The sequence below is a fragment of the Diadema antillarum genome, unplaced genomic scaffold (assembly GCF_040938485.1).
Source record: "Diadema antillarum isolate AM-2024a unplaced genomic scaffold, OU_Dant_1.0 seq00000566_RagTag, whole genome shotgun sequence".
NCBI lineage: Eukaryota > Metazoa > Echinodermata > Echinoidea > Diadematoida > Diadematidae > Diadema > Diadema antillarum.
Window position 1 is genome coordinate 1,009,993 of NW_027271505.1, and position 19,678 is coordinate 1,029,670.

General features: G+C 38.3%; 1 protein-coding gene across 1 annotated transcript; it reads left to right on the plus strand.

Moving 5' to 3' along the window:
* Positions 1–888: 888 nt before the first annotated feature.
* On the plus strand, positions 889–18,123 carry LOC139735236 (ELMO domain-containing protein 3-like). Its single transcript, XM_071645990.1, has 12 exons — positions 889–1,092; positions 1,472–1,648; positions 2,297–2,515; positions 3,233–3,320; positions 6,918–6,932; positions 8,502–8,590; positions 10,087–10,210; positions 10,975–11,097; positions 12,258–12,388; positions 14,001–14,077; positions 16,182–16,309; positions 17,936–18,123. The coding sequence occupies exons 1-12, from the start codon at positions 925–927 to the stop codon at positions 18,121–18,123; spliced, it is 1,527 nt and encodes a 508-aa protein (XP_071502091.1). The 5' UTR covers positions 889–924.
* The last annotated feature ends 1,555 nt before the right edge of the window (positions 18,124–19,678 follow it).

Consider the following 19,678-nt stretch of genomic DNA (forward strand, 5'->3'; position numbering starts at 1 on the left):
AGTTGATAATCACACCTGAGGCTGAGAGTCATCGTCCCCCCCCCCCCCACCCCACCCCACCAATCTCTTTCTAGTCTCTCTCTGTCCCTCACTTTAACTTTGTCTTTAGTGAAGCTGTGTCAGACGCTTGCTGTTTAAAGCTAATGCCAGCATTAAAGATCATGAGATACAGACTTAACGAATTGTAAGACATTTCTCTGCAAGTTGTATCAATTTTTTCAGTGTTTAACCCGTTGAGGACGAGTCCTGAGTATACTCGGGCAGGTGTCATGGGAAATGCGTGTTGTAGCAAAGTCAGTCCGTCCTCAACAGGTTAAGCAGTGTTTTTTATATAATTCGCAGGATTCTTTACCGCCTTTGTTTAGCAGCTTGCTGGTCTTCCAAAACAATTTTTTTTTTTCTTGCTCATGTTTGGCATGTAGATGGGGAATAATTTTCCTGGTATGGCTTAGCAATTTGCTCTGCATTTTTTATATGACTGCTATGCAAAATGTAGTTTATCTAGCAATTTCATGACATAGAAATTTATATCATTTTGATAAAAATATTTGTCCATGAACCATAGACTAAAATTGCTCTCCAGTTTTGAGAAGGGGAATTATCATGGCATTCTGCTTCTTCCAGGAGTCATCAGTATGAGAATATCTGAATGTTCAGTGTTGTTATTGTTAATATCCTTAATTTAAGCACTATTATAATTATCGTGTCATTGATGTCACTATTACTACTAATACTGACTGATAATGACTTTTCTTCTCTCTCCTCTTGTTATTATTAGTATTGTTATTATTATATTTATTATCATCATTATCATCATCATCATCATCATCATCATCATCATCATCATCATTTTTGTTGTTGATGAGCAATTGCAGTCCACGTTTATTGAAGAATGTTCTTATTCCAACTAGCATTGATGTAAACATGAGTGCAGCAACATCCCTGGCCCTCTCTGATGCAGGACCAGGTCATAATGGGGATGACGATGATGATTTTAATGACATCATTGAAGACGACGGACAGGCTACGGCACAGGATAGTTCATCATTTGCCGCTGTCAACTACAAAGTGTCTATTGAACAGTACGAGAAGGTGAGTTACAATACACCGGCTGTGGTGGAAGGCATGGATTGGCATAATTAGGTGACATAAAGTGCACTGTTCTGTCCAAGTTAAAGAAATCATGATTCAAATTTAAACTTGGAAAGCACGCAAAGAGCACATACCTCCCTCAAGCAGCTCATTTCCACCCATATACATATACAATAATGACACTCTTTCCCATTGATAAAGAAGTGATTGGATTGGATGATATGATAGCAAATCTAGCTGCACTATTTCTTTGAGGACATTGAGATGTTTTTCTAATCTTTCTGTAATATTCCAAGTAACAGCCGTACTCCTGTATTTGATTTGTATTGAGACAGCTTTGTTGAAGCATTTCTGTGTAATATTCTTGTATCTCAACCAGGTTGATGTGTTCCAGACATCATCAGCCATTAGTGAACAGACATTGACCTCAACGACAACCAGTAGTCAGAAAACAGAATTGTCGTCAACTGAAGTCGGCCAGGAAACGGGAAACTCCTCTCCATCTCCTGCTCAGCCACCTGTGGTGGAACAGCCAAATGATGCTGGACCAGAGGAGGTATTGAAAAGATGCTTTTACATCAAGACAATTTTGATTTCATTACTGCTATTGAATAAATCTCAAATTTGAGAAAACAGTGCCACAATTTAGACTTCAAAAATGACAAATTCATCACAAATGTAATTTCAGTTTCAGGTATTTGTTTCGTCTTGATGTTCAAAGGAGAATGTTGGGATTTGGGAAAGAAGTGTAGTACCCATATTGTATTTGTCATGAACTAAGCAAATAAAGCGCAATGACTAATGATTTGTAGAGACAAGTACCAAAGTAATGTATTTTAAAGCCAATTGTGTATATGGGAATTGATGTGCCAAACATGAATGTGCACAATGTGTAAGTACTGTATACGCTGTTATTTTCTCGTAGGGCCTACATATAATTTTCGCGAATGAGGAGGTCACAGACATTTTTGCGAGATGTCGTTTTTGCAAATTTCCGCGGACGCCAACGTAAATGCACTATCACCCAAGTGCATCAAGACATTTTCATGTGTTGTTAAGTTTGTGATCCAGTTGTGATTCGCGAAATTCATGAAAATTATACCCTTGTGAAAATAACAGCTTATACAGTATAAGAGATAAGTATGGTGAGTCAAAGATGACATTCTCTTCACATCTTGACTTTGTATGAATGCTAATTTTGAAGGAAACCCAGACCTTACCAAACAGCAGTGTAGGACTGGCTGGAGGAAAAACGTCATCATCTGATCCTAGTGTGCCAGTCCCTAGTGAGACTCCTCAATCTGTATTGACTGCCCCAACTGTGATGGTGACTGGTGATCCCATTGTAGTCAATGGCTCCAGTCCTGCTGATGTGAAGGCTGAGAAAGATGGAAACACCACTCCCTCTGACAGTATCCTGAAGGTACTTATGAAAAATGTATATTCATACATTAAGATTATCAATGAAATTGCACAAATTATCATCATCATCATCATTATCATAATCACTATCATTATCATCTTCACTATTATCATAGGCAGCATCATCATTTCAATACATTGACACTAACATCACTTTCATCACAATGTCATCATATTATTTTTTTTCCTGGTTTTCTGGAATTAGAGGTCGAATCATTATAGATTGCTGCTCTTACAATACCACCAGATCTTGTAGACACAAGTATTAGTTGTTAAGATACATGTATCTAACTCATGTATTGATTTGTGTTTCCAAATAATGATGATGATAATAGTTAGTATTATTATGACACTGCTACTATTGCTACTACTACTGCTGCTTCTACTACTACTACTACTACTACTACTACTACTACTACTACTCTACTACTACTACTACTACTACTACTACTACTACTACTACTATTACTACTACTACTACTACTACTACTACTACTACTATTAATAATAATATTGATGATGATGGTAGCAATGATTATATCAGTGATGATAATGATAATAATTGTAATAATGATAATGATATTAATGATGATAGTAATAATGATGATATTAACAACAAGTACAATGGTGATGAACACTATGCTGTTGCATGTGCAATGCTTCTCAGTGGTGCTGCTTATGTTCATATTTCTGTTTTTTCCTTTGTTTGCCATTATAGGCAGAAGTTGGCCGTACCACAGTAGAACCGTCTGAGCAGCTGCTGAGAGCCCAAGCCGAGTGGGATGCAGTGGAGACTATTCAGCCAGGTAAGAAAATGGGTCTGGAAGAGAGACTATACATCTTCGATAATAGACTGTGTCAGTGATATTAGACAAATTCTATGGATGCTTTGTTCACAAAAGTTGGCCTTAACAACCACAAAGCTTGCGGAAGGCTTGCCCTACATAGCAAGGAGTAAGTGAATTTCTGGCTAAGACACTTAAATCTGTTTGTAGGCTGTAGTAAAAGAAAAATCCATAAATGATGATATATTCCAGAAACAATTTCAAGGTAGGCAAAGGGAGACACATGTTAGTACATTTCTCCACTACTCTTTTATTTATTTATTTATTTTTTGTTGTTGTCATCATTGAATAGGCAGATTTACTCATGTATTTAAATCTATATGAATGTGTACCCATTTTTGTTTTATTTTATTTTATTATTTTGTTTAATAGTGAATACCTAGTATCAAGCTATCCAGTTCACCTGTTCTCACTCAGTACATTTGATTGATTGGATTCACATTTGCTTGCAATCATTTCTTTTGGCAAGCTCTCCAGTTAACAGGAACAACCGTTAGATTTCACAAACGTATTCATAGAATTGGTAAATTGATAAATTGCAATTCATTTTATACTAAGTGGTTGATGCATTTTTTGAGATTGGTAAAAGTATACTCACAAATCACCATTATGTACATTCCAGCTTCAGGTGTTCACAAGTGAACATTTGAACTCTATATTTTGCATATCTCAAGTGTAAATCAGAGAATTGATCTGTGGCCATAGGTTCCCAGCAAATTTGTTGAAAAACCAGTGAGTTTTCACAAAAATTTTGTTCAGAAAAATTACTCCTCATTAGGAAGTTAGAGTAGCATTTGGTTTCAGCATTATCCAGGTATGATGTACATAAGTCATCATGCAGCGTATTATTTTGCTATAAGAAAGGTGGAATTCATGATATGAGAATGATACATACCTTCTCTTCCGTACATGATATCATCTGCACATTATGCAGATGGTGGACTTAATTTATAACTTGATAGATGTGCAATAAGAGCTTGATTGTTGACACAGTGTCAACAGAGTGATTCTGTGAACATCATTTAATAAAAGGAGAACTCCGGATGATTTTCAGACTTCGGCATTTGAACATATCTATAAATTGGTTATACTGGGTGCAGACATAAAGAATTTATAGTGATTGGGATAAGGAATAAGAATGTTTTCAAAATTCATAACAAATCACAGTGAACAATGATGACATAGCAGCTGCACATAAGAATGCATGATTGGGTGCTCATAGAAGCAGAGCAAAAAAAAAAGGAAAAAGAAAAAGCATACATAAATTCTACACAGGTGAATTTCTTAAGCATGTTGAGTTGAGTTGAGTTGAGTTGAGTTGAGTTTATTAACAACATACATATGAATATGATAACATGAAATTCCACAGTGTAAGATACAATAACATGAACTTTTTATGAGAATACAATGATTTTGTACAAGGTTCTTACAGCTTTGCAAGCATATATTTTACATACACGTACTTATATCTACCTTACATAAGAATACATGTGTTATAATAGATTTAGTTTCGTTGTGATACATTTATCACTGAAAAGGCAAAAGAATGAATAAGTATGTAATGTAGACATATATGCATAGACAGAGGTTCTGAAAAAAAAATCGAAAAAAAAAAATAATAGAAAAAGAGAAGATAATGTTGTTAAAGGGGGAACCAAAAGTTAGCACAAGTGCTAGTCGAGAATGGTTCTCCCATTATAGCTACATGTATATTTAAGCTGCTTATTACAAGGTCTACTCTTTTAAAGTAATTGTACTATAGAAGTACGTACATTAAACTGAGCACTGAAATATCTTTTCATCACTAAACTTCTTTTAACAAGTGATTTTTTAGGTTTCTTCGAAATGAAGATCTTGTTCTTTCCTCTTGAACATTTTTTGGCAAACTATTCCAAAACTTTGATCCGACAAAAGATATAGAAAATGTACCATGTGTCGTTTTACATTTCGGGAGTCTAAGCATGGAATGATCTTTGCCTCTAGTCCTGTATGCATGATTCATTGGCTCATAATATTGCGTTACAGAATGTGGTAAATGTCCCTTGTGTAGATCATATACAAAGGTTGACACTGCAAGCTTATGCAGGTCAAAAACATGTGGTATTGTAATGGAATTACATGGTAATTAACTGTTATCATACCCCCGCCAAACGAAGTTTGAAGGGGGTATATAGGAATCGGCGGACGGTCGGGCGGTCGGTCGGGCGGTCGGTCGGGCGGTCGGGCGGGCGGTCGGGCGGTCGGTCCGTTGCAAATCTTGCGTCGCGAACTACTTCCTCAGTTTTCAGCCGATTCCCATAAAACTTGGCACAGATGTGTGCCTTGGGTTGTAGATGTGCAAGACGTATTTTTTGACAGTACCCAAAAGTACGTTGCCATGGTAACGGCATATTATGGGCAAAAATGGGTACAAATCTTGCGTCGCGAACTCCTCCCACAGTTTTTGATCAATTTTTATGAAATTAGGTACAGATGTTCATCTGAATATGTTAATGTGCAAGACACATATTTCCGCAGTGGCAAAAAGTGCGTTGCCATGGTAACGGCATGTTATTGGTAAAATATAGGGCAAAATGCTTCATGGCAAAACAGCTTCATCAGTGTTCTTCCAATTCTCATAGAATTCATATTGAATGTTTGTCTTAGGATATAGGTCAGCATGACACATTTCTTGACAGTGACAAAAAGTATGTTGCCATGGTAACAGCTCACATATTATGAGCCAAAATGATGGAAAATTTTGTGTTGCAAACTACTTCCTCAGTTTTTGCCCAATTTCCATGAAACTTGGTACAGATGTGTGCCTTTGGTTGTAGATGTGCAAGACGCATTTTTTGACAGTACCCGAAAGTACGTTGCCATGGTAACGGCATATTAATGGCAGAAGATCAAGGAAAGATCTTGCGGATTTAATTACTTCCTCAGTTTTTTGACCAAAGCTTATGAAATGTGGCACACACCTTGATCTTGGTGGGAAGATGTGGAAGACATATTTTTCGGATGTGTCGGAAACTGCGTTGCCATGGTAACGGCATATAAATGGCAGAAGATCAAGGAAAGATCTTGCGGATTGAACTACTTCCTCTGTATTTGACTGAAGCTCATGAAATGTGGCACACACATTGGTCTTGGTGGGAAGATGTGCAAGACATATTTTTTGGACGTGTCGGAAGCTGCGTTGCCATGGTAACGGCATATTAATGGCGGAAGATCAAGGAAAGATCTTGTGGATTGAACTACTTCCTCAGTTTTTGACAAAAGCTTATGAAATGTGGCACACACAATAGTCTTGGTGGGAAGATGTGCAAGACATATTTTTCGGACGTGTCGGAAGCTGCGTTGCCATGGTAACGGCATTTAAATGGCAGAAGATCAAGGAAAGATCATTCCTTGGGTAAGACTGTCGTCACAGGGCGGGGGTATTAATCACCTTCAGTGATATTTCTAGTTTGTACCAGAGATTGTAATGGAATTACATGATAATGTACCCGTTATTTGTAACAGAAACATCATGTGTAATAAGTGATTATCATTTTCTCTGACAACTGTCAATTGTAGGATCTGTGTCTCCAGGTATAGTATATCACGTTCAGATTTGTTTGAACTTTGTCCGGTCTTTGTTAACTTGTATTTGTGATTTTTTAGATTTTTTTTTTTTTTTTGCAGTCTTTTTAGAATTTCTTTCTGCTGAGTGTTTTTTTTTTTAAATCTGTATGTCTTAATTGTAGTGTGTGGTGATGGAAATGATTGTTTCACAAACTCAGTATTAGAATGAAAATAGGATGTCAGCACTTGTTTTGATTTGCTTTTCTTTTTGCAATTTTCAATTCTCTTGTTTTGATACTTCGTGAATAAGATGTTTTCAAGTTTAAATTGCCAGACATGTGTTGTATTTGTTTGAAATCGTACCATAATTGTCTGATATATGAACCATGTGTGTAAAAGCACCTTTAAACTGTTGATATTATGAGAATTAGTCTCATTTCTAAGTACCAGTAGTCAGCTGTGTAGAGAGCTGATTAATTCACTGATTTATATTTAGAAGGCACATAAACGATGAATATTAGTATAAAGTAAATCTTGAATACTGGTATTAGCTGCACTTATAATGTGTATAGTTTTCTCAAAGGGTTACCTTAACTTGTTGCCCATTGATGTTGTGTCTCAGTGGCTAAGTCAGTATTGTTTTTTATTACTAAATTTTGCTGTGGAGTGTAGATGTGATTGTTCCACTATCGACTGAATGTTCTAAGTCAGCCAGGTGTGCATGACAGTGTTGATCTGTGTTAAATGTGTGAAAGCACTTACACCTCTTCCTCGTCATTACACATCAGTAATTTCCACTTCATGATTGCTTCATGAGGTCATATTGTCATGCTAGAATAGAGTATTATGTAACACACCGTTGCGCACAAATTCTGCAGTCATAACGCACCTTTTTTATCTACAAAGCACTATCACGGTGCCGTGGTCTTTGCTGCGTGTGTTGATGGATTGATTGGATTTCTGTTGTGTGTAAACGCTCTTATTTTTATTTATTGCATTATTTTTGGACCTGTTTTGCAACTGATCTCCATTCAAACAAGAGGAAAAGGAGAAAATATAGTCTTAAATATCTTCGTAAGTCTGGCAGAGCAATGATAGCAATGCCTGGTGTGATCAGGGAGATTACTACCTGTATCTTTTTTCATGATAATCTATTGTTGGTTATGTACAGAGATTTACATATAAAAGGAAATAAAATTGTTCGAAATGAAGAAACCGCAAAAACAAGCAGACAACAATACCTCCACATAAAGTTGAATGGGGTGAAGTCTTGCAAAGACTGTAAGATTTTTTTTTTTTTTTTTTGTTGCTTCTTCACGTAGACAAAGCTCAATGGACCATTCACCACCATACTTGAATCTATAGGTATTCATAGCTGTGCGTAAGGTTTACTTTAGAGCATTAATAGCACTCTTGTCTCTGTGAGAATCATTTCATCATGTATGCAACCAAAGTGTCGGACTTGAAGTCTACGCCATTAGATGTACGTTCTATGTCTAATGATATAGCAAACTTGTTACAGTGGATAGTATCATATGATAGAGGGCACTAGAGTTTTTATTCTGTGTCTTCTCTTTCTTTTTCCTCATAACACAGGGAAGCACAGTGCAGTAAGGAAAGCACCAATGGTGTCTTTCAACGAAGCCCTGGGCTTCTTTCAGACCAGTAACATGGAGCCATATTTGGTAGGTGATGCCCTGATTGTCATGCTTCTTACTATATATATATAACTTAAAAGTTGTATTATCCCTTTTGCAAGCTTCACAAAATATTGCATGGTTGAAGATTGCCTCCCAACATTGTATATGATTTTTTTTTTTAAGAAATGGAAAACTGTCTGGAGCTTGCAAGTAACTGTTCAGAATTGATATTTCCTAACAAGAGCTGTGACTGAAGGTGAATTTGAATTCAAAATGGCCTGAAGAAAATTGCTTGTAGTCAGTTTTATGAGGACTGTAGTCTCTTTAGATAAAGTGTGATAGTATACAAATATCGACTGCTGCAGAGGGAGATGGTAAAACTATTTGCACCAAGGTGATTTCTCAACAGTGCTATGTCCCGAGACGAAGTCTCGGGACATGGCACTGTTGAGAAATCACCAAGGTCAAATAGTTTTACCATGGCCCGAAAGAAAGCAGTCGATAGTTGTTTTATATCCCTCTCGAGCATTTTACTAGAGTGATAATGGTTCCCTTTTGGCAAAATGTGCAGGTTTCCTGACGTTAAATCTAATGTTAGGCCGTAGCAGTGCAGCAGCAGTGCGTGCAGCGCGTAGCGAATGACACCGTTGGTTCCTACACACGAGCTACACTACAGCGTGCAAAACTCCAAAAGATCGAGGAGGTCCAGGACTACGTTAGAAGTAGGTCTAAAGCAGCTTGGTTACCCACATCATCTTCAAAATCGCTTTTAGTTTATTCCTAATTCGTACCTGATCTGATATGGTGTCCTTCTGCTGCAATCATTCCTCCGTTACTTGAAGCGCAGTCACTTTGTCAATAATGAGCTGAACTGCATTGATCACACTAACGAATACACAGGTACACACACACGCCTGTACAGTGCCATCGCACCACAGATTTCTGAGCTGTAATGCCGTCAGTCGCGCAATTCCAAAGCGCTGCCTAGACTAGCGCTAGCTACAAGCCACGCACAGGACAGTCGCTCAAAAGTATCGCTACTACGCGCACTGCGTACATTCTTGCGTGAGAAATGTTGATATCGATCACACGATCACGATTGGGTGCAGATCGTGGATTCCCAAAAGTACTATATCCCGCTGGCTAGTAACCAATTGCACCGCATCCAGCTGCTCGTAGCTTGCTAGTAAAACTACACCATGTTCGTGCTCTGTACAATCCTATGGCAAGAAGCTTTACATGAGGGATATAATAATATATTCGTTGGTGGGGTGACAAAACCTCGTATCTCAAAAATGTCAATTGTTCAGGAGAGCTAAAAAACATGGCTGCCATAACATGTAAGTCAATGGAAACAGCCAACTTTTATTTATCATTTGTGACCTTATTTTTGCAGATGGGCATATAAGGATTGGGAATTACATAGTAATGGTTCCTAGCTTCAATATAATGAAGAAAACTCATTTTCACCAAATATTGAGATACGAGGTTTTGTCACCCCACCAACGAATATTTCACTGTCCTAATTCCCCTTCCTGCAGCAAAGGATCAAGCCATGCATTGAGCGGTCAGGCTTTGCAGCCATCAGACACATGATACTCGGACCCCCCAGGATCAACAAGGGTTTGATGGATGAAAGAAACTTGGTCTTTGCAATAGCACAGTGTGAGTATACTAGATTAATAATTTCACTTCCCTAACCATATCACAATAGATGCTATTTAATGCAAGTGTTGAAAAACATTTTACAGTTTTGTTTTTTTTTCTTACCACAATGCAGTGTACTATTCTGAGCAGAAAAAAAAAAAGTGCAATTGAATTCTATAAAGTTTAATATTGTGTTGAATAAAGATCTGTTAATCAGTATTGAGGAATGACATATTTTACCTAAGAGATAAAAAACAGATGTTCATCCACATAGCAAACCTGACAGCTAATTTAATTTTTGATGTTAAAAACCAGTAGATTGTCAGAAGATAATATTTCCTCCTGGAAAAACAAGGTGTGTTATATCACCAGTAATCGGTACAAACTGATGCCAATATACTACTTATAATCGTAGTATTAATCTTTCCGTTCAAATAAGCATATGAAGAGTAAAGGAAAGGGAAAGAGAGAGAGGGAATTATCTCTTTCTTCAACTATATATGATCTGCTTCAGCGAATTTCATTTGAAATTATGTATTATCGTCACTACTGGTAGATTAACAGTAGGATACATTATCTTAACAACTTGATATTTCCAGGCATACTAAGAATGAGTCATAATCAATCCATATACTTTTTGTAAGAAAAAAGTCATGAAATAACAATGAGGTATTGTAAACTTAAAAAGCAGCATTTTGAAGATTTCGTTGGCCTCAGATTGAAGTGTATGAGAGATTCCAGCCATTTGTAGACTTATCTTGACATGAAATATCTGCATACAGATCCCTTTGATGATGAGCAGCAGATCCACAAACGTGTTCTCCAAACCATCTACAAGCAGCTGACGGGAAGCACCATCGACTGCCCTCGCTATGGCTCCCACTGGGAGCAGATCGGTTTCCAAGGTAACAGATGATGCGTAGGCATTAATATCAAAGGGCTTTAGTAGTTAAGGATAAATTCAGAGCAAGATTGAAGCTGTTTGTAGTATTTTGCATGTTTAATTGTATAAGTATTCCTGTAGATTATCCTACTTCTCTTTTAAGTGGTACAAGTTTTGGACATGGAATACCACTTGGCCGCCTTCTTCTTTTTTTAAAAGTGATTTTGTCATACTTTTTGTCATGATATTATCCAATTTTTGTGCTTTAACTTATGTGCTGCAAAATAATGATATTTCTCTTTCCTTAAATGTTTTTATTCAGATGCTTTTGCTTTTGGGTGATATCAATGTTTATGGAGTGCCTGTCCTCTCTCTCCAGTAAAGTATTGATGAGTGACATGGTCTGAATTTAACTCCAAGATAACTACTGTGCAGTTCAGTCAATGATAATTGATCCAGACAGGTCGTACACCAGGGTACTGTTGTAACCTGGGGTATGGCGTTGTATAGCGCCATCTCATGTCCATTATCGTACAGTTGTACACTGTTGTCATGGCAACTGTTTTCTCATCATCAGCGCCGACATGAATTAGCATGGCGATAATGATTCTAATGCCGATTTTTCTTCCATGTCAACTTTTAAACAGTAAAGATAACAACAGGGTATGTAAATGAGAAAAAAAAAGTTATTATTTGCATGCATTAATTGTTGCATAATCACAAACAAGAGAACAATTTTGTGCATAATAACACTAAATATTATTTTTACACATTTTTTGGTAACCCGAGGTACAGCGCTGAAAAAAAAATAATTCGACAAAATGGCGAATTTTCATTTGGTACCCCAGGGTACCAAATATTGCATCAAATGTTGCATCAAATGAAGAGTGACTTAAATGAAATACACAACAGTGACTGTGAACTTTGTTCATTCTAGGGGCATTTCATGAAGTGTTTTGTCAGATATTTTTTCCCACAAACTGTTATAAGCTACTGAAATCATTACATCTGATTGGCTGAGACAAAATTTGTCCCCAAGTTTGACGGACAAAACACTTCATGAAATGCCCTCCTGGTATCATGTGAGTGTGTATGAGTGACAGCAGCTATTGGCATATTGTGATTCCACCTGATTTCTTTTTTACCCTTGTGTCACCCTTGCCTCCTCCCCACTTGGTCCAGGAACTGACCCGTCCACTGACCTGCGAGCCTGCGGCTTCCTCGGCCTCCTCACCCTGCTGGACTTTGTCATGGACTCCCAGAAGTTTCCTCTGGCTAAGGACATCTACCGACTGTCACAGCATGAGACCCAGGTCAGCTCTAGAAGAGGGGTATCCACTCCCCTGCTCTCCCCCCCTCCCCCCTCCCCCCTTAGTCAATCCTAGCTGGAGCTATTATGAGTTGTACAATCACACTGTATTGCAGCCCTCAAAGTTAATAGAACATATCACTGTGAGGCAATCATGTTTCAGTATTCTACAGCTCCACACAAGCCAGCATTGATATTACACGGTGACATGATATATGATACTCAATTTGTGCTGCAACAAGACAAAAGAGGGAAAAATAGTAATTCCTCTCTTCTCAGCGACTTCTGTAATTCCTTAATGACATTGAAACCATGATTTTTTGTCATGTTTTGTACCTTCACATTAGTCAATGATTATGATTTGAATAGAAATAGGCTGCTGTTATAGTTTATATTAGTTTCTACTGCATGGGGCATGAACTTCATTCTTTTTTTTTTCCCACAGTGATAATGGTATGGTAAATATGTGACCGTGCACCTCAAAACGAACATAAAGTCGCACACACTGATTTTGCGTGAGGACTGAAAATAAGTGAAATGGGTCAACCTAGCCGAACTTGACTTTTTCATATTTTCTGAAAGAGCAGGTCTTCTTTTACATTATGCTAAAATTTGGTATCATAAAACGGGCAGGAAAGTGTGTTTTTTTAGCAGTTTATCTCGAACATTTTTGGTAGAATAGTGTGCTTAGGTGTGTCTTTAGAATCCCTTTTTCATTTCTGAAAAACCTTGTCTGCACTCTTCACGTTCAACTCTAATAACTTTTGAAAGGATAGTGCTACTGCTTTGAAAGTTGGCATTTATTATGGACAGAATGTGTTAATGAGGCATGCTTAATTTCAGTTTAATCTGATTATCCCTTCATTGTTGTTACTCAGGTGGTTTACTTCCTGTTTTTTTGTCCTATTCATCGCACAGCCAGCATGGTTTGGTAAAGATTAAGCGCTTGAATAGACACTGTACTTCAGAGCCTCTTTTCTCAGTTCACACTTTTCCTGAGTTTGTGCTTTCTTTCCAATATTTAGATAGGTTAGGAGAGTCCATTTGATTTGAGTTGTACATCATTTTAAAGCTTAAAGTCTGTTCTTTCAGAATATGGTCTTAATGAAAAATTCATGTTTGGCGACTTTTTGTTTGTTTTAAGGTGCAGGGTCACATATGATGTGATGCATGTATGTTTCCTCAGTATTTTGTGCTTGTGAGCTGAGAGGAAATATTGATGAAATGAGAACAGAGTATTTGTGTGGTATTCAAAAATTGTAAATCCACGAGTCATTTTGTTGTTGTTGTTGTTGTTGCCTCAGTGTTGTTCAGTGCATTGAAAGCATACATGGCCATCAAATCACAAGTTAGTTCACACTGTCATTTGATATTTCACAATCATCAGCATTTCTTTCAGATGCTGTACTATATTATATGTTCAATGATTTTTAGTGTAATAACACTAAATGTCATTGTATGTTGAGTGTTATGCATCGTGATATGTTTTACAGAAATTTGTGTTGCTCATTTTTTCTACAGCACTACATAAGTTGATGATTATCAACCAACATTTGAAAGTAAAAAAAAAAAAAAATCAAAGTTTACCTTGTTTTTGAATCCATCTTGCTGCTCAGAACTTTCCTTTCTGTGTGATGTCCATCAACATGACAAGGATAGCTCTACAGACATTAAGAGAAGAACATCTCTCAAGGTGAGAATGGCTTCTAGAGGGGGAGAGTGGCTTCTAGAAGGGGATGGCTTCTAGAGGATGACTTGTGTATCTAAAGAAGGCATTCTCACTTCACCACCAGTCGTTAACACTGTTTTACGCATGAATGAAAAACTAAGGCCAAGAATAAAATTATGGTGGGGGGGGGGGGTTGAGTAATGGGCTGCTGTAAAATTGGGTAGGTTGGGCATTTTCTTATTTTTCTTAATTTATTTATATGTTCATTTTTTTTTGTCCCCGCCGAACGAGTTCGAGCAGGGGACTATGAAACGGGCTCCGTACGTGTGTGTGTCTGTGTGTCCGTGTGTCCGTGTGTCCGTCTGTCCGTGCGTCCGTGTGTGATCAAAATGTTCAAAATGCTACTCCTTCGCCATTTCTAACCCGATTTTGATTCTGTTTGCTTTATATGATAGCACTACATGGGAGCTTTGAAACTTCTACACAGAATTTCAGTTGTGACCTTTGACCTTGACCTTTGACCTATATTGTACATTTTGATTCAAAATGCTACTCCTTCGCCATTTCTAACCCGATTTTGATTCCGTTTGCTTTATATGATGGCACTAGGTGTGGGCTTCAAAACTTCTACACAGAATTTTGACCTTTGACTTCTTTGACCTTTGACCTTGATTTTTGACCTATATTGTACATTGCCTACAAAATGCTACTCCTTCGCCATTTCTAACCCGATTTCGATTCCGTTTGCTTTATGTGATGGCACTAGGTGAGGGCTTCAAAACTTCTACACAGAATTTTGACCTTTGACTTCTTTGACCTTTGACCTTGATTTTTGACCTATATTTTACATTTTGCTACAAAATGCTACTCCTTCGCCATTTGTTACCCGATATCAATTCCGTTTGCTTTAAGTGATGGCACTAAGTGAGGGCTTCAAAATTTCTACACAGAATTTTGACCTTTGACTTCTTTGACCTTTGACCTTGATTTTTGACCTGTATTGTACATTTTGCTACCAAATGCTACTCCTTCGCCATTTCTAACCCGATTTCGATTCCGTTTGCTTTATGTGATGGCACTAGGTGAGGGCTTCAAAACTTCTACACAGAATTTTGACCTTTGACTTCTTTGACCTTTGACCTTGATTTTTTTTACCTATATTGTACATTGGCTACAAAATGCTACTCCTTCGCCATTTCTAACCCGATTTCGATTCCGTTTGCTCTATGTGATGGCACTAGGTGAGGGCTTCAAAACTTCTACATAGAATTTTGACCCTTGACTTCTTTCACCTTTGACCTTGATCTTTTTACCTATATTGTACATTTTGCTACTAAATGCTACTTCCGGCGGGGACATATTTTACGCACCGCGTAATTTCTACTTTTCCTTGTTTTTTTTTAGCATGCATGCACTATATACAGATTTCATTGAGCAAGATGCGCAGTAATATGGGTGTGGATATTGCGCAAACAAGCAGCATTGGGCGTGCTCACGAAATAAAGAGAGGTTAAAGGGATCGTATAGTTTTAGTTGAGACCGAACTTCAGGTATCTAACATTTTTTTTTGAGATAATGAGAAACCTTTTATGAAATGTGAAAGAGCATGTAATTCCAAGAGGGATTCAGTGTTTATTTGATGAAAATAGGTTTTAAAATGGCTGAGATATCCAAAAAAGAGCATTCCTGATAAAAAGTGAGACCCACCTTTTATTAGGATAGCTTTGCTTTACTTTGTTTTTGGATGTCTCAGCAATTCCAAAACCGATTTTCATCTAACAAACTTTGAATTCCTCTTAAAGTGGTATGCTCTGTACTATTTCATAAGTGGTTTCTTGGTATCTCACAAAAAGTTAAAAGCCCAATTCTCATCTCCACCAATACTATACCATCCCTTTAAAGTAAGAATTGATGTCTGATGTATTACAAAAATAATTGGAAATGCCAGACATAAAAGTGTAGCAGTCATGGTTGAAAAAATGTGTAAACTTCAAATACAATTATCGTGCAATATCATTCGTATGCACAAATTTCATATGCTGTCGACAGTTCGGATGAACACCAACAATTTGTGATGGTATTTTCTTCGTTTTACTTTGTGATGGTATTTCTTTGTTTTACTTGGCAGAGAGTGCAATCGCAGGAAGCAAGTCTTTGGCGTCATCAACGACTTCTTTGCCAGCATCTTTCTCCAACTCTACCAGGTTTGGAAGCAGCAGAGGAAGACCATTCATGATTCTGGCTTTGTGCTTAAAGGTGAGAGTGGTGACAGCGACTGAGGCTAATAAAATTGCACCTCCCTTTACAACGAATACGGTTATAATGAAATTCTGGATACAACAAAGTAAAAATTCAGGCTGCAACGTCATCTGCTATTTGTTTTTTATTGTTTATTTGTTTGGTTATAGCAAAAGAAAACTGCCAGTCCTGAGGACTTTGTTATAACGGGAAGTCCACTGTACTAGCCGAGAAAGATGTATGGATATCCTTTCAGTGGTCAATTTAATGGGACCATTGGCAAGCACGTACTGTAACTTACACAAAATTGAACTAATCAGTAATACTGACTTTTTTATGCTGAGGAGGAAAAAATCAGTCTTTTGTTAGGATGCCAGTTGAATGTTATTTTGCATGCTTCGTTATTCAAAGGACATGATTCATTAATATTTTCCATGCTGTGTATTAGTGATGGTGAAATATAGGTACCATGAATTGCAAGAGGTGACAGGTAACCAAATTTTCTGACAGAATTACAATACATGGGACTAGGACAGTTGAGGGTGTGTTGCAAGAGTGCTGGAATGTTGGCCTTCAAGCCACTTAATTGTATAGGCTGTACTTTCATGTCGTGCTTCCTTTCATATGTTTATAAAAAGGAACAAAATCAATTTTGGGTACCCCCAATACGCAAATTTCTTCCTGCATTGTGGGATGGCTGGGTAACAAAGTTGGATCCGGTCTCGGTTGCATCTTGCTCACAAGACCCACCTAAACAGTGCAAATATATGTGACAGGGATGAATTTATGCCAAATTCAAGCCAAGTAATAAACGAAATGCATGTATGAATTGCGTTGCATCGTATGTGGACTAAGCCACGAGCTAGACAAGAAGAGCCAGCAATGCAACCGAGCAATCCCACAGTGTATCTGTGACGGGGCTCTACTACAGTGCTTTGCATCTTGGTGGTACCCAAAATGGTGATCTATCGCTTGGTCTACTCCCACTTAGTCTTAGTCTAACAGCCATTTAGTCTCAACCTACACGGTCTAATCCCGTTTCATCGACAACCAGTTCATCTAATGACCATTTAGTCCAATTGCCACCCATCCTCATTACCAGTTGGTGTACTTCTGAATGGGCTATGTCCATTTTGTCTAATAAAGTGCACTCCCGTTATAACGAACACGGTTATAACGGAATTCCGGTTACAACGAAATAAAAATTCAGGCTGCAACATTATTGGCTTTATGTATTTTTATTGTTTACTTGTTCGGTTATAATGAAATTTCAATATAACGAAAGAAAACTTCCGGTCCCAAGGACTTCATTATTATGGGAGTCCACTGTACCCACAGTTTATTAGACAAAATGGGAAAAAAATCCAAGGTGACAAAATTGCAATTAGACCATTTGGTCAGTAGATGAAATGATAATTAGTTAAAGTGGGCATTAAACCAAGTGAGGATGAGACCAAACGGGCATTAGAGGAAATAGATAGTTGACCAAATGGGTTTAGCCGTAGTGGTGTTGGACGAACTGGGAAGTAGACCATCTGATAGTAGACCAAGTGGCAATAAAACCCCCAAAATTATTCCATTCTCTTTGTGGTCATTGGTACTGTCAGCATTTCTGCATTGACCTTTATATCTTTCCTTCACCAGAACTAGAGGTCAGCTGCAAGAAGAATCCCAGGACGCTAATGAGGAACCTGGAGCTCCACCTTGTCGAGAGGTCAACTAGAGGGGGCGACTCAACTCCAAGGGGAGGGGTGCCGAGCAACTCGCCAGCCAAGAGCAAATCCAGCATGGACTTTGCCGGCGTGCATGAACTAGACGACAGTCGAGGCTGAAAGGAGGGGCAGATGAGTACGACACCCCTAACTGGAACAGAAGTGTATCCTTCTTGGTGACTTGTGCAAGCCAAAGGAACAGTCCTCTATACGAGTTTACTGTGTTCAAGTAGGATAGTACGTGTTAAAATGATCATGAACTCTGCCAAAGCCGCCTTTACGATGTTTGTTACTGCTGGTCAACTTCTGTGCTGTTGTTTGTGGTAATGTTTATCTGTTTCGTTGCATCAGATAATTCATTCTGTTATACCGCATTGTCCCGGGTAAAACATCAACTAAACCAAAATCCTGGAGTGCATAACCATTCATTCTGTTTGACTTTCGTCGAGAGAAGATATTCATCTTCTTTTATCAAGCAAGATGCATGTAAATGATGCAAGTGCCAAATATCATACTGTTTGTTTTTGGGTGGTTGTTTGTAGAGGTTCAGCCTGATCGTGTTGCATTGATTCTGCTCTGTTTCCGAAAGAGAGCTGTAACGATCTGTCACTAAATTTTAGATTGCCCAACATACCTTGAACCTCCATTTTGTGTCCTTGTCTGGGGAAAGAACGGTAACACCCTTCGTCAGAGAGGTAGGCATGCTGGTGATGTACAAGCTCCATCCGGGGCTTGTACCAGAGACCTTCTGCATCTGAAGCACAGGATGAGGTGCAATCCATTAATATCAGCTCTGTTGTCGTCTATGTCCTTTATCCAGTAAGCTTCCACCGTCAGAGTCTCATTTCGTTAAAGATGCTATGATAGCAATCCTTGCTGGAATGGCAACTTCTTTTCTTTCTTTTTTTTTTTGCAACAGCCAACTAGGAAACAAGATTCTTGTCATTACTATGACATTTGCCATTTGCAACAAGAGTTGCTATCATAACAACTTTTTATGAAATTATGCCCTGATCTGGGTTAAGGGCAGGAAAATCCCAGTTAATGTCTTGTGACACCCAAGAAAGGTTGAGTTACAACACCCTGGATATTTCTTTGCCAGCATTGGCAGTGGGTCATAAGCCCTTTTTACACTTGTGTTTCTCAACCCCGGACTTTCTCTGACCCAGGACTATCGTTAGTCCCGTACCAATTTTTTCAGCTTTTTACACTGGCCAATTAGTCCCGTACTATCTCTTGTCCGGGGCTAAGGAGAAAACTGACCTTTTTACACTCGTATTTCTTAGCCCCGGACTTTCCAAACCACATGAATATTCATGATTACGCTGTGCACTGTACACGTACACGCACGCACTGGCAGCACTTGATTACCTCGTTTCTGATTGGTCAGTGGGGGTCGGACTTCGTCTCCGTCGCTTAGCCCTGGATTATTTTTTCATTCTGTTTACACTCACTTGCTTGGCACCGCAATTGCGGTGCTAACTTGCGGTGCTAACCCTGCTATTTTGCAGGGCCAGATAGTACGGGATTATCGGTGGTTCTAGCCCACTTTGGCAAGAACGAGTGTAAACAGAAAGTGGGCTAAGGATAGTCCCGTACCAACGGTGGGGCTAAGGCCCCCCCCCCCCCTTAGCCCCACCGTTGGTACGGGACTAAGCAAAAATTTACAAGTGTA

What these genes read in the sequence shown, in the direction of transcription:
- LOC139735236 (XM_071645990.1), top strand. Translation starts at nt 925, where the DNA reads ATGAGTGCAGCAACATCCCTGGCCCTCTCTGATGCAGGACCAGGTCAT. An exon ending in GGAGCAGATCGGTTTCCAAG is followed by an intron (nt 11,098 to 12,257) that starts GTAACAGATGAT and finishes CACTTGGTCCAG; the next exon opens with GAACTGACCCGTCCACTGAC. An exon ending in TTCTGGCTTTGTGCTTAAAG is followed by an intron (nt 16,310 to 17,935) that starts GTGAGAGTGGTG and finishes TTCCTTCACCAG; the next exon opens with AACTAGAGGTCAGCTGCAAG.